The sequence below is a fragment of the Anser anser genome, assembly GCF_964211835.1.
Source record: "Anser anser genome assembly, chromosome: 1".
Classification (NCBI taxonomy): domain Eukaryota; kingdom Metazoa; phylum Chordata; class Aves; order Anseriformes; family Anatidae; genus Anser; species Anser anser.
This window is the reverse complement of record NC_139720.1, coordinates 169,414,980-169,431,142: the sequence shown is the minus strand read 5'-3', so window position 1 is coordinate 169,431,142 and position 16,163 is coordinate 169,414,980. Positions and strand designations below refer to the sequence as shown.

General features: G+C 33.7%; 1 protein-coding gene across 6 annotated transcripts in view; it reads left to right on the top strand.

Annotated features, from left to right (window-relative positions):
* PIBF1 (progesterone immunomodulatory binding factor 1) overlaps nt 1-16,163 on the top strand; it is a 146,674-nt gene that overhangs the window by 105,395 nt on the left and 25,116 nt on the right. For all 6 annotated transcript variants that reach the window (XM_083810486.1, XM_083810487.1, XM_083810485.1 and 3 more), the window contains 3 exons: nt 3,337-3,439; nt 7,503-7,633; nt 16,078-16,162. In XM_083810486.1, the coding sequence (XP_083666612.1) occupies nt 3,337-3,439; nt 7,503-7,633; nt 16,078-16,162 (319 nt within the window). The remainder of the gene's footprint in view (nt 1-3,336; nt 3,440-7,502; nt 7,634-16,077; nt 16,163) is intronic.

Below are 16,163 nucleotides of genomic sequence, written 5' to 3'. Positions count from 1 at the left end.
ATGGGCTGCATACTGTCTCTTCCATAGTTTATACTTGTTTTTCAAGTAAGTGTTGTTAATACTGTCAGTCATATTAGACCTGTCATGCACTGAGTTGCATATTGCTGTCAGAAATCATAAAGTTTTTATGTAGTACTTAAGTTTGGCATAGCTTAGTTTACTCTTTTGCATTTTTATGCCTCATCAGATTGTTTCCTAGTAAGATTTCTTTTTATACTGCATAAAATTCAAGCAAAAAAGGAAAAAAAAATCCATAAACTTGTTGTATGTCTGTTTTAGGAGACTAGTGGGAGCATCTTTGCCTAAAATTTCAGTTCCTTCCTCCTCTGTCAATAGTTTGGGAACTTTTCTGAGTTTCAGCAGTCTTCTGAGTTTCCTTCTTTTTTCCTATCATGTTAGGTTCGGATTTATTAGATGCAGATTATGTACACGTTCAAGGATTCTTCTAAATCACTTTTGAATGATGAATCCGATGATCAGTAAACTGGGATTTCAGAAATGTTTAGAAGATAAGTTCCTGAGCTTAGAAGTGGCTCTGTCAGAATGTATGCATCGTAACTCCTTTTTTTTTTTTTCCAAAAGACATTGACAGATAAAGCTAATTTCAATTCTTCATAATGATGTTGGAGACTTCATAGATTTTCTTTATCTTCTATAATTAAGAACCTTAAAAAAGCCATAAACGTGTCTGTATGGTCTACTTGCTGCTGTTCTGACTCAAGGATAGCTGACATGTAGAAAAAGCGTGTGATGCCTTTGGCTCCAAAGCTTGAAAGCAAAGTCTCTCTGACACCAACTTTTATGTTCAGAGCAATTAAATAAGTACAGGTACATTTTCTACTCTCTGGAAAGAGTATCTATTACAAATGTGAATAATAATCTGTTTTTTAATTCCAGACCTTTGGAATCCTAAATGAAGAGCTCTTCTAAGTTCACAACACACACTTCAGTGTCAGATTAAAACTTTATACAAAACCTATCTATTCAAGCATAGTGTATCATGGAGTCTATACCTCTTTTCTTCTACTTTTTCTGTGCTATTTCATGTCTTTGGGCATAGGCACTGTAAACCCATACTAGTATATTAAACACCTCTGGGAACATTCTCAAGCATTGAGTCAAAATGGCATGTAGTAGCCCACTTACTCTCAAACTGAACTCTCAGCGTAAGTTAACTGCATGAGAACTACTTAACAGTAATGCTTGCTGGCCTACACTAACCCCTCCACCGTGCATAGAAACTGTTTGGGAGAGTGTAAATTAGCAAGTGCCAGAATGCTAGCGGGGATACTCTAGTGGTTTGCTAACAGTTATCACATCCTTGAGCACTGAATAATTTTCTGTTGTAGTCGGAATCAAAGTTTTCCAGTCTTTGGAGATGCAGTACCTTTGTCCCTTTTGCTTTAAATTTAAGGTAGTCAGAAAACATATTGAAAAGCATACTTGAAATACATACTTGTGCTTATCTTTAAATACTCAGAATTCAGGTTAAGTTCACTGAATAGTTGTAGCTGGAAAAAATATGAAAACTAATGCATAAAAAAGACTAACGCATGAGGTCCCTAACTAGAGATATTAGAGAAGGGGTTGTTTTCTGTTTTGTACTAGATGGGATCCTAACGCACATCTCATATCTCTTAAACAAAACTCTGAATAACTAGTTTGGAGGATGTCTCTTTCCCTCAGTTAACATTTACACAGCCTGATGCTCCTTGTAGGAGTAACTGAGAAAGAACCAACCTCTTAGTGAATGCTGTTGCCAATTTCAGGTCATTCCTCACATACAAGGTGAAAGTAAGATTGTCTGTATGAAAGGGTAGGTTTATAACACAAGTGAAGAATATTAAGACTTTTGCCAAATCTAAAAGTGTATTCCTTTTTACTGAGGAAAAGGTGGTGGTTATGAGTGGTCAAATTTTCAGAGAAAGTATATATACTCATCTAGCTATACATAGTCTAAACCTCAGCTTAAGGGTAAATAAAATTTTCCTATTGGTTAGCTGTAGGCCACTTAGGCTCATATAGGTTCAGTATTGTGGTCAAGAACTAGATAACACTGCTGTACTTTATTTGGAGACTCAAAGTCTTAGATTTTCAATTTATGGACAGTATGCATTCAGATTCTATGATCTGGAGTAACTCCTCCCTTTCTTTGATGTAGAAGTTTTTGAAAAATGGTACGCATTTGACTGAAAGGATAGATTGTTGTGTAGAGCCATCAGATGAGTGGTCAAAGCACATTAAAAAGGGATGAGTATTAGCCCCATGTATCTTTCTCATTTTTAGAACTCTGAATTATCTCGTGTCATAGTTGTATAATAGATTGGTTGCTGGAATACCTAAATATGGAGGGGTACAGCGATAGCTTATCTAGATATATTTTTCACAATAAGTAGCCAAACTACTGAATCCTACAATCCCATCATTCCAGGATACATAAATTTAGACATCTCTTCATAGGTTTAGTGTAGGGATTTGGCATCTAACCTCCCATTATAGTCAATCGAGTTCTAAGCAATACAGTCAATGGAGTTTGGAGTACATTTCATCTCATTGTCCAAGAGTCCACTTTAGTGGAATATGTTCAGGCTCTACTGACTCTATTGAATAGGACTAAATGACTGTAATAACAACTTGAAAGGCTAGGTTAGAGATCTGGAAATAGGCCCTGCAATTGCCCATTGAATCTTCCCATTGCTGTCTATAGAACAGTGCTCTTGAATTGATGATGAACTTCTCTAATTTTGGACACGAAACATGCAACAAGATGAGGTGTTCAAGTAGCTGAATAATTTGTGGGTCTCTTAAATAGTTTATTAAAAAATAATAATAATAAAATGGTGATACCATGTAATTACCATATTAAATGTCAGACAAAACGATTTGCCTCTGTTTAGAAAATGATCAAGTATTACATTTTTTGCTGTACCCCTACAAAATGTATATTGGTGAGTATTTTTTAAAACTGATTTAAGGAGAAGCCACTTAAAGTGATTACTTAAAGTGCTAAAAAAGTAAATGCTCATAATTAATTGAAACATCCTGACATGATTATTGCAATTGCATAGATTGTACAAATGATACAGGTAATTGCTTTGTAAGAAATACTACAGTGGCATAACTATGTGAATGTTATTTCAGTGCTGTTAAATTCTATAACATTTTCATTGTTCTTTAAGATTTGACCATTCTGCTTGGTTTCACTGTGTAGTTTATGTATTAATATTTAAATATTGATGAAAAATTAAGGCAATCAAGTTCTTAAGTATAATTGTGAGAATTTCTTTTGCATGTTTGGGAAAAAAATCAACTTGAGCTTGCTTTTTGTTGGCACAGTGTTCACTTGGCAAGGAGGTTACTGCAGCTAGAAAAGCAAAACTCGTTGCTTGTAAAAGATCTGGAACATCAGAAGGAACAAGTAACACAGATTTCACAAGAGGTAAATTACTGCTACAAAAAAAATCAAATCTGTAGAAACTATAAACATTGCAGAACAGCTGTTCATAAAATGTAATATTTTCTAAACAGTGTTTATTATCTATTTGATGTCAAAAAAATGGCCTCATAATTAACCAAAACTCTATGTTAAACGTTCTCAAAGAAGTTTATATTGTGTTTTGAAATGAAGATCAAAAGAGGGATTACTTTATAGGCTACACAAGAATGTAGGCCAGACAGACAACGTTCTGATTTCTGAACAGAAAACCAGCTAGCCAAACTAGTTTGTTCTGTTTGATAGTTAATTGTTCAATGAATACCTCATTACTTTTTACACAGCTCTGCCCTTAAATCACTTTTGAAGATATTTCTGTAAATCCTTTCGTACTTTGTTCAGCTCTTGAGTCATTTGAATATACAAATCTAGGGAATGTTTGACATTAGCCATTTAAAAAAAAGCAGCTAAAATTAATCTTTTTGACAATGTTACAATGGGTTAAATTTCATGATCTTTTTAACGTCTGTATGTAATAGCTGAAATCGCATATTACGCTGACACAGAGAATAAACACTAAACAAAAATCATTTTGCAATCTCCTGGAAGTAGAACTATTTTTTTTAATTATTTTTAAGATTGTCTTCCAAGTTTCTCATAGGAACCAAAGAACTGCTAGATTTGCTGTTAGATATTGCCACCATATGAAATTTCCAGGCTAACTGCTTTGGGAATACAGTTAACAGTTGAATTTTTAAAGCCATAGTAATTATAAATTAAGATAACTATATGAAAGGTATCTTTCTATTTACAGTGCAAATACTTGAATTTTCTGCATATTTAAAAACTTGGATTTTATGTATTTTATATGTATTTATATTTATATATGTAACTATATATATAATTTCAGAGAAATATATATACAAACAGTGTATGTTTTTGTGTTTATTTTTTTTGACTAATACTACAACTTATTACGGATTCTTCCAGTTATATGTTAGTAATTTGTATTTGGTTAAAACATACCTTTCAAATGTCCTTGACTTGAAGACATGAAGTGATTAAATCCAGTCGTATCCTTGGTAGTTTCTTCTATCGTTAGCCTTACACTATCATTAATAAAATATGTGCTTTATTTCCCAAAACTGTCTGGTTTCCACTTTCATAGATTTCTCTTTACCACTGGTTTTATTTACATTTGCTTCTAGATCACTCATGAGAGATTTAGAATCACTGACCTTAATTCAAATTCCTGCTAAATTCCACTAGAATATCTTCACCTCATTTTTGGAAGAATTTCCATGAGATGTCATATAGCCTTTTCTTGATCTTTTGTCATATAATTGTATATTTTAAATCAGAATGTGATTCAATAGTAAGTTAAATATCTTGCAGATAGCTAATGCATAGCTACTAAGCCTATTAAGCATGTATAAAGTTAAATTAATTTCTGTTTGCTAGTTTTGCCTTGAGCTAGGATGGATTTTTACACCAAGGTGTCTTGTTTCTTGTTTCTTGAAAATTTTTAAGAAGCAAAACAGATCCTGTAGCCTACATCATGCTCAGGTAGCCCATTACTATTCCTTCAATTGACAGTTGGTTCAGACATCTAGGTGAAAGTTGATGACAAAGTGATTGCACCAACTTTTGTTTTGAACTTGGATTACATATTGGAATCCATACTTGGATTCTGCTGCAGTATTTATGATACAACCTTTTAAAAACTTTATAAAGGGGGTAAAAAAGATTACAATAACTACAATGGGTACTCTTTTTAAGATTCTTTTTATGGAGTATTCTCAGCCAATTGCTGCTGAGGTTTACAGAAAGGAGAGCTTTATAGAAAAGGAATCATATTGATCTTCTTGTAAAGTTTAGCCTTACCAAGAAGAAAATACCCACTTCTCCATTCTTTAATTCATTTGATGGAACTATGGTACCCGCTTGAATGTTGGAACCCAGTGGAAAAGCTCAGCTGCTGAAGAAAACTTACCAGTCTTCAGTCAGTCCCATTATAGTTTTTCAGGCTTTATTTAAGTGTGCAGAATCTTATCTGTTCTCAGGTCTTAAAAGAATGACGCAGGAACACATAAGAATTTTCTACATTTAGGCAGAAGGAAGTTCAAGTTGCTAACAAAAAATAATACTTTTGCTCAATAATAATGCTTAATTCATTTGTATATGTGTATATGAGTAAAACTGATTTAAGAAATGCATTTAGCGCTTAATTTATTATGGTTTAACAACAATCTCTTTTAGGTCTATAGAATCAAATTAGGCAGAAAAGCACCACTATGGAGGGGGAAGGGATAGCTGTTTTTAGTAAATGTGATCTGTTCTAGCTAGTAAAATTAACAAGCGAATAGATGAGTTAGCAGCATTGAAACAAGCTTACAACACCTCACTTGTTCTTTCCTACTGAAGTATTTCAAGTCTTATCAAGGAGAACAGCGAGGAACTTCACACTGTGATGACAGAATCCTCTGAAATTTCTTAGGCTATCAGGAACAGGTTCTTCCAAACACGAGTTGCATTAATTTTGTTTCTCCTTTAATGGCAGCCTCAAGGTTTTATGCTGATATTTTTAGATCATCCTAGACATTAATGCTCCATGTCTTGAAATTATCTCTATGTCATGTAAAGACTCCTTTAGTTGTCTTCCTGAAATGGATCTCTTTGATAGCTTCTGCTGTCAGAAAACTAATAGCTTATTTTTTATTGCTTATCAATTTATTGAAGATTTGTTTCTTCAAAAAGATTGTTGCCTCTTATTTTTACTTCTTTACAATGAAATTGGAATTTCACTGTGGACTAGAGTAACTTCTTTAACTAATTTATTTAAATACTTAAAGATTCATATGAATTTTAAGATGTGCAATGTTATTTTCTTTCATTACACTTTTTAAAACATGAGGTGAAGATAACTCTCCTTTTAAAAAGGTCAGTATATTGAACAAGCAAAGTTTTGTCCAAATTCTGTTTTTTAATAAATGTGAACCATTACATTGCAAGTTCTTTGCACATTTGACAGAGTAGAGAGTATTATAGTAAAACTGCAATAAAATGTAATGGAATCAGAGAAGGAAGGAAAAGAACTTAGGCAACATAGCCTCATGTTTTGAAAATTGGGAATGAGAGAAAAATCTGACCTTAGGAAAGTCCTGAAATGTTACTTAGGCTAGTTCTGTAGGAAGGTGGGTATTTTGTTTCATTTTGTTTTTTGTTTTTCTTCTTTTTTGGAACAACAGTGTATAGCACAACTTGCTCCTGAGTCTGATTTGGCAAATGCAGATTGTGTAATCTATTCAGAAATTTTATAAACTAATTGGAAAGCTCAATGATTAAATTCATTCCATTAGACCTGTTTATATCTAAAATATTTTTATTTATTTTCTTTCAAATCTGGTTAGTGTTCTTGACTTGTATGTACTCCAGCAGCTGAAACTGCTAAAATCTGGATGTTTGATCTTAATTCTGTATAGTGAATGCTATTGTTACACTGCTCAGGACACAAACCATATCAATTAATATTTAGCATTGCATTTTATTGTTTTATTCCTAGTGATCCTAATTTGTGCAGGGAATAAGGCTAGAAAGGTTCATTTCCTATGCGTAGGTATGATAGGTCTTTTATACTACTCTGTTAAACATCCTGTTGGATTTTACAGTTCATATACAGCAATTGATTAAAGAAGAAGGGACTTTTTTCCATTATTATTGTGTCTGTATTTAGATTCAATTTCCAACATGAAAATTCCGTTGTGAGAGTATATTATTTTAAAAATATGTCACTTGTGGTCAATACAGCGAACAAACAGAGGCCTTCTGTATACTCCTTTTTTTCATAAATGGAAGCTGTTACATTAAAACACTGAAATATGCAAACTAGGGGAATATAGACGCTGGTAGCATGATTGTAGTGAAATTATATAGTTTGTTGCAATTTTGTGAGTTAACAGGTTTGGTTTTTATATGACTATGCAATTGGTAACAATTGATTATGATTCAGTAATAAAGACATCATTGTGCCTTATAAATTTTAAAATTAGTAATGCTTTTTTTTTGTTAGCTTGACAGAGCAAATTCTTTGTTGAGTCAAGTTCAACAGCCATATAAATACCTCATTGAAACTGTGCAACAGAGAGATTCTCAAATAAGTCTACAGAAGGAACGTATTGCACAACTTGAAAAAGATGTCAGGTAATAAAAATTGCTGTTTCTTTATTTTAAATTGAAATTAAAATAATTTATGTATTTATCATTAGAAAAAAATATGTTATTGTCCATAAAGTAGCAGATGTAGACACTCCATCGTTGACTAAGTCCAGTTTTTATGCTGGAACTCTAGCATCTGTGAATTCTCTTATACAGTCATAAAAATAGGCTTTAGGTTTGGAAAAGAAGGAATGAGGGAGTCAGGTTTAAAATGAATCTGGAGTTGAGAAGAGTTCTCAGGAAGTACAGGAAAATTCAGAAGAGTAGAAGGAAAGAATGACATACTAGATGTACAAAAGTAAAAGTAAAGAAATAAAGTCACAGAAACATAAGATTAGCCTACCAGCAAAAAGTAACTCAGGTGTGACATGAGCAGGCTTCATGTAGTGTAGACTCTGATTTGCTGTTCTGTCCAGCTGTCAGAACTCTCAGATCACTGCACAATTTCCCACCATCAAATACCTTTATAAACTGTGTTTACCATTTGGTTCCCAGCTAAACTGTTGTAAAATAATTTGCCACCTGATTTTCAAGGAAGTGGATAGCTGTGTCCCACTGCACTACAGAAGAATAAGTGTTTTATCTGTTAGGCATTTTTGCGGTGTCTTAGTTTAGGAAATGCACATGGTAATAATTATGAAACATTAATGCAAATAAAAACACAGTTTTTCCAATAAATCTGTTAAAGCAATGAGAATAGAAAAAGTAAGTCTTACCATAGCTAAATACTTAATCCTACATAGTGTCTTACATATAGAGTCATAGAATCAGTTAGGTTGGAAAAGACCCTTAAAATCAAGCCCCACCATCAACCTAACACTACTAGGTGGTGGACCCAAGTCTACCATTAAACTGTGTTCCTAAGTACCACAGCCACATGCCTCTTAAATACCTCCAGGGATGGCAAAATCTCCACTTCCTGTGTCATCCTGTTCCAATGCCTAACCCCCGTTTCCATGAAGAAATTCTTCCTAATATCCAATCTGAACTTCCACTGGTGCAACTTGAGGCCATTTCCTTACGCATTCATTCAGAGTGTTTGGATGGTTTGGGACAGTGTTTGCTAAACCTTAAGGATGAATACCTAAAAAGGCTTATTATACAAATAAAACTATACTAAAAATAATACATTTAGAAATATCTGAAATCTTCACTCATAGTCCCTGACAGGGTATGTTTCACTGGGCTTATTTTTAATTCAGTAAGAATAGATTATTTGATTTTATTCCAGAAACAAGTGTTTTATTATGTTCCTAGACTTGATATATTACAACAAAAACCTCAAAGATAAATTATATTTTTCCAGAAGATGAGAAATCACAATAATATCTCCATATGCAAGGTCTTACCTTCTAATTGTGAATAAAATAATCAAAGAATTGGTCAGTAGCAAATTAAGTTTTCAGGTATAGGTGACTTGAAAACTTTTTTTTTCTTTTTACTATTCATGTAGCAGTAGTTTACTATTTGTGTACTCCAAAAGTCTCTCAAAAGCTAGGAAAAAATAAACATTGGAACATTTTCAGTCTACATTTCTTCAGATGAAGTCATTATAGGTGTTTAACAGTAGATTGGTCAGTTCATTTCTGAAAAATATATGTTTCATGCCATTAAAATATATAAGAACTTAAATGCCTTATTAGCATTTATTCTCTTGAATTTTTGTAGCTCATCACAAATAATCTGTATGCCCAGATATTCTTCCTAAATTTAGCCTACAAGTTAAGGCACTTAAATTGGGAACCTGGTCATGTTAGCTTTCCTTAGTAGCCCATGGAGGAAGTAGCATCTCCAAAAAATAATTCAGATTTGTAATGGAGTGAATTATTTGTCAGAGATGCCTGTTAGTCTCCACTGATTTTTGGCCTCTTAAAGTTCCTTAAGGTTAGGGAGGAAAATGTATCTGCACCACACAGTGAGCATCCATGGTAAACATATACTAGCAATACCCAACTGTGGCAAGCGGGGGTGTGCTCACCATCGGTCAGTCTTTCTGTAAACGAAATTGTGGCCTGACAAGAAACTATTTTTATCCTTAATGGTTTTGTAGCAAGAAGATAACACTTTACGCATCAGATGTTTTAGTAAGAAGCTTTTTCCTGTAGTTTTCAATATTCCTTTTAAACTGAAATGTCTAATATTCCCTTATCACAGTTTTACCTCAGTTTTGCCAGTTTCATAGCCCAATGAAATTATTGGAAACAGCCTAATCTCTATGCCTTTTTGTACATGTTAGTAGTCCTTAAATAGTTGTTGATAACTACATGTTTAAAACAAATTTCCTAAATCGTTAGCTGAGAGTTCCTCAAGCACTGGAGAAATCGTAATCATGTATAAACTTGATAATGTTGGTTGTTTGCTTTTCCATATAATGTTGGTCATTTGCTTTTCTATATCTGTAACTGGCATCAAATGTAGAGGAAGGGATCTCTAACCAGAGAACCATTATATTCCAGCAATCTTCTGTCAGGATAACCTTTTGTATCTACTAATGATTCAGTATATCTACTGATTTAGATTAAATTAAAATTAAAATGGAATTAAAATTATATTAAAATTAAAATATCCTGCAGGTAATTTCAGTGGATATTTTGTGGAACATTTTGGCTCCCAGCTATTGCAGAACTGAATCAGAATATGATTTAGATAAATTAATGATAATCCCTACCAAATGTATTCCAAGTAAAGCTCTGCTATATAAAAAGATTTAGACCACTATATTCCTAACAGTCTTTCTTAGTTTATCAAACAACTTTTTGTTGGTTTGTAAGTGGAATATTTTTGAGAGTAGAAGAAGAGTGGAATAGACTCAGACAGATCCTTTTAATATGACTCTTGAGAAGTCCATCCAAGATCCATCCAAGTTTACTTCCAGCATGGTCTTCAAGGTCCACTTTACCCAGAGATGCTTATGTGTCCTTATGTATAAGCTTCATACCTCTAGAGCTAAGGCTAAATGTCTTCCTTAGACAGAAGAAACTATTTCAGTATTGTTCAAATAGTATTCAAGGTTGCTCGTGTTAATAGTTGGCAAGTTGAAAGAAAAGGAATGGTCAAAATATGTACCAGAGTGAATCAAGGCTTGAAGGTAATCTATTCCATCAGATCTGGAGCTACTTTGGTGGCTTGTTGAGAAATGTTTCTGTTTGGAATACCTTCCACACAGTTCTGTGGATCTTTAGCCATACCTTTACCATGAACTGTAAGAGCTATTCTGGTTGGGGTAAATGCTTAGATGAGCAGCTGTCAATGTTTTTAGTTATTTCCATGAACGACTTAGGGACCCATCTCCAGGTTTCATGGTTGTGTGGTGCTACTGTTTAACTTCATGCGTGAAGGGGCATGTTTGCTGCCACTCAAAGATGAGAGAAAAGGTTACTTAGGGGTAATCAAAGCTCTTTCAAATATTGCCTATGATCACTACTGCTGTTCTCCCCATCCACCATAGAATTTTCCTGGACAGGTCGTCCACTGTGCTGGCATTCTGCAGTGGAGAGAACTGAGGTACAATTGGGAGCTACCTTGTATGCTTGTGTACTCAGCCATGTATCTGCAGATATACTTCAGTAACAAAATCTCTGCTCTTGAATAACAAGGCATCTACAGGATGAATTTTTAGATGGTCCACATATATCAAGATATTCTATTAAGTAACCTCTCATTTATGTTAGTTCAAATAGCGCTTTCATTAACAAAATTAAATAGTGATGGTTAATAAGAGCAGTTGTATGTATGTGGATGACTGCTTTGTATTATAAAGAAAGCTCTTGAGTATGCAGTTCTTTAACCAGAAATGAAAACACCACATTTAGCACTCCTTTTGAAAAGAAATGCCTTGTAACGATGTCATGCTGTGGGAAAATAAGACTATGGATTTCATTCTTAGGTGTGTAGTGAAGTAATTGTAGTTTTGGTACATAGTTTTCTGCTAAAACATCTAGGTATATAAATAACTGGCGACATTAAACAGGACTTCATTCATAAAGAGAAGGTATTTATTTTAAATGTACTCATATTTCTCAATACCAATTGCTACTTTTAAAAGTAGCTCACTTATCCGAAAGCACTCCTCAAAAGCCTAACTGTGTGGCAAACCTAGAAGCAGTACAAGGATTTTGCTAACTAAGAAGCTATATACTGAAATGTTTCTTACCCAAACATTTGGGGTTTTCTAATTGCCATTCAAATATTATAAAGCTCAGCATACAGTGTTAGTTGAGTTTTTCCCATCACAGAATGAGCAATGAGCTTTTTATGAGAATAGTACCATTCTGTGTAACATGCATCATCTATCCAAACACTACTGCAATTGGCCTTTTAAACAACGTTTTTACAACTATATATTTTTTCTACAAATATATGTTTTCTGACCTGTATTACAACTTTAAAAAGTACAACTTAAAAAAAGGTTGTGGTTGTTTTTTTAGATTTGTCTTTTACAATTTAAAAAAGTAATTCATTTTCAGTTTGGACACTGTTCAGACAGGAGTTCTTACACCACCTGAAGCACTCCAATTGAAATCATTAAACAGCAGTCTCCTAAATGTCTTTAAAAATTTGATCTGTCGTTATTTAGCTGCACAGTGAGAGATCTCTTCTGAAGAACTTATATTTGAAGAATTTTTATACCTCCCTTTTTAACTACATGAGTTAACAAAGAAAACTCAAACTTTCAAAACTAGCTGCCTTCTCTGAGCTAATCACCAGTAATTTGCAGAGATGGGATATACCCACGTTGTAGGTTCAATTTTATGTACAAAGCCTTCTCATATACTATTTTTAGATTTGATCGTTTTGACAGTAATATTTGGATATGAACATAAAATGTGAAAAAAAACACCAAGATTGAACTTCGATTTTCAACTTTATCTTGCTCTAACTTAAAAGTAACAGAAAGAGACAATCCTTATTTCATAAAGCATTTGGAATGCACGATTCTCTGAAAAAGAAACCTACCTTTCGTCAAACTGAATAGAAGCAATAATAAAATCCAGTAATACATAAAACCATGTTTATTTAATGTGTCCAACATAAACTTATTATCCTGAATATCTAATAGTAGAAGCTTCTGTAGAGGCCAGTAGCTGGTATACTTGGATCAAAAATTTAAAAGATGCCTCAGTTGCCCAAATTCAGAAGGGTTTTAAAAGTCTGAGACTGGGAAATGCTAGTATTCATTCTCCAGAAAAAAACAACACATCACCTAAAAATGTCTTTCTTATGATATCCAAGCTACATTGCCTGTAGATCCTGAGGAAAGCAAAACAAAACAAGCCAGTGGTTGCTATGAGCAATGGGTGTGTATGAGACAAGTGTATTCCCTGGTAAGTCCTGTGCTCATGGTCCTTGGATTCATGCCTGAGCAGGTCTTGAAGGCATGGTGGAACGAAATTACATGTCCTCCTAGGCATTTTTTTTCCCCCCTCTGGAAACCTGAGTACACAGGAGAAGCATGAGCTGTTTATTTGTTAATTCTCCAGCCGGACTTTTGGGGGGATATTTGGACTTACATGATATATCACAAAGGACACCTTCCCCACACTCAGAATGGAACGAACAGCCAGTGGCTGGGACTGTTGAGCACAGCAAGGTCTACACTTGCCCTTCAGTTTCAGAACAGCTGTTTGTGCTGTTAAATTCCTCAAAGGATATTAGATCATCCCAACACAGTCCATTTCTCCCAAGCATTCACATGTTTTTTCACCCAAGACTTACTGTTCAAGTCATTGGAAGATATTTTTTTTTGATACAGTGCTGTTTAATGCTTAAACACATCTCCGCACCATGAAAACTTGAAAATATGGTGAGTTAAAAAAGGTTAAGATCCTGTGTCTTCAGGTGGAAGTCAAAACCCTTGAGCTCAGCTACAAGAAGCTGGTTTGTCTAGACTCACAGGTTACGGTTTCAAGATCATAGTGAGACAGTAAAGACACGCTGTCACCAAATGGGGCAGTCTTATGCTCAGCCTTAGGTTTCCACTGTGTTTGGTGAATCAAGTTGGTGATCCACATGAAAAATGACTTTAAAAAAAACTCCAGTGTTCATCCAGGTCAGTAAAGTGACCTACTCGTGAGGTCACAATTTTTCTAGTACCAACACAAAGAGAGGGAGTACCATTTTGTGGTTAGGGATAGGGAGGGATGATCTTTCAGCAGCAGTTGCCATTTAGGTCAGCTGAAATGAACTGTAAATGAACTGCTCTCAGATTTGTTGCACTGCAAATTAGAACTGGATTAGTTTAAACTGCTTGCTGATGGAAGTGTGAGATGGCTTAAAGTTAGAACCACGTTGACCATTTACATTCAAGATGCCTGTTCAGAACATTTTCTTAACGGGGAAATGTTCATTCTTCTTCCCCAAACTGAACTTTCAGGAAGTTTTACTTAGTCATTACAGGTGTGAATTTATTAACGTTATTTCTGATAACTCTGCTTTCTCACTCTGTTAAGTGTATATATGCCTCTTTTGCAGTATTCTTTCAGAAGCGTATGAATTATTTTCTTCTGTCTGCAATGATGAAAAAGCATAAGTATTGCAAAATTACTAAATCTGAAGTCTGCAGTTGATTTGGTAATTCTATATTCATAGGGGTTTTATACATGACAGAAAACACATTAAGTGCTACTGATTTACAATAGCAGTCTAATTCCTATATTTGACCATAAACAAAGAAAATTAGAACAATGCTGAGGCTGCTCCACATGGATCAGTTGTGTCATGTTCTTTCAGAATGTGCAACTAGTATAACTAGAATGGGTTCTAGTCTGTGGATGAAATTAAACCTTGAACGTGAATTTCTGGTTAGTCATGAATACTGACGTACATGCCTATTCAGTACGCTATTTAAGACATACGGGATTTTTTTATTGTTGCTTTTCTAATACATTTGTGAGTCATTCTCTACATGGATTGGTTTCTGCTCTTAGGAAGTACAGAAGTCCAAGAAAAACTTTCATATCAGTAAGTTATAACAAATGAACCCAGGAAAATCATAGTACAGCAATTTCATCATGATTAAAAACATCACAGAAAATAACATTCTTGAAAATACTGTAATATCTTTGTAGTTTTTCATAAATGTTAATACTTTCCTTTTAAATAACTCAGTAAAGCAAAAAAAAAAAAAATGGCCAAAGTATACAATTTTTCTGAATTCTAGTGGATGCCTAGAAGTAATTGACAGTCATAATTTACAGTACAGAGCTGGTAAGGAACTGCCAGAAAATCTCTGGGACAAAGGATGATGATGTTGCTCATTTAAAACTAACAAATGATACACAGACAATTAAAGAAAATGTTGATTTATTCTGTTGATTATTTCTTGTTTAAATATTGGGAATACTGAATAATTTGTGTCTGCAATATATGTAATTGCTCAGTTCAATTTATAAGATTTTAATACATTTGCTTTTGAACTCATGACCTGATTCAGTCCTCCATATTTGCATTCCATATGCAGAGTTGCATTTTGCATAGTTGTTGATTTATATTACAGTTTATATTGCAAAATCTATTTAGTTAAGTCACGATAATGGTGTATATAACATTGGTTCTAATAAGAAAAATTATGTCTTTTAACAAAACAAAATTATGTGCTGGCATTAGGTATGCATTAGTGTGAGATTTATTGTTGAAATCTGTTGTTTGGGCTGTGAAAATACATTTAATTGTATTAGATGAATTGCTGTGTAGAACCGGAATGTGTATGCAGAACAATGTTCATATTCTATAATTATGAAAACAAAGGACAAAGTTAAACCTGATGTTGCACTATAAAGACGTGCCTGTATGTTGAAATAGTTGTCACGCTGTTCACAAGGCAAACTTGATTCCTTTGATTCTCTTGTAATACAAAATAAAAAATAGCAAAAATACATTTACAAGTTCTGCAGAAACTACAGAGCTGAAAGGGAGAGCTGCACATTATGCTTTCTTGTTTTTTTTCAAAATTTATTTTCAAAATTCTAAATATAGTAGTATCAAAAGAGGTCACATTGAGAGTACAGCGTGTGCTGTTTGTAGTGATGCAAACAAGAGGAATTCACTTTTTAATACCTAAGTGCAGATATAGCAAACCTTACTCTACTTCTAAAATGAGCTCATTTTGCAAAGAAGAAACCAATAGTTAATAATAGAAGGTTCTGATAATGTTTTTAAATTACCCTTCAGAGAATTAAATAAATAAATAAATAAGATTCTGAATAGAATTACACTTTGACTAAATAAGATTTTGTATACATTAATGCATTCAGGCCCATTTATAAAAATTCCAGTGCTTAAACATACAAAAGGATCATCTGATACAATTACTCGAGCAGATTTTCATTGTTGACAGTATTTAGCTTTAGAAAATGCATGTTTCAACCAGAATACAAGATTAAAAGAGATTATCTGTTGCTATTACTGAATTTCCTATCCTCTTTTACCAGTCTCTTAAATAAAGAAAAGGCAGCTTTGCTGCGTGTCAAGAATCAAATGGCAGCAGATTTGGAGAGACTTCTAACTCATCGTGAGG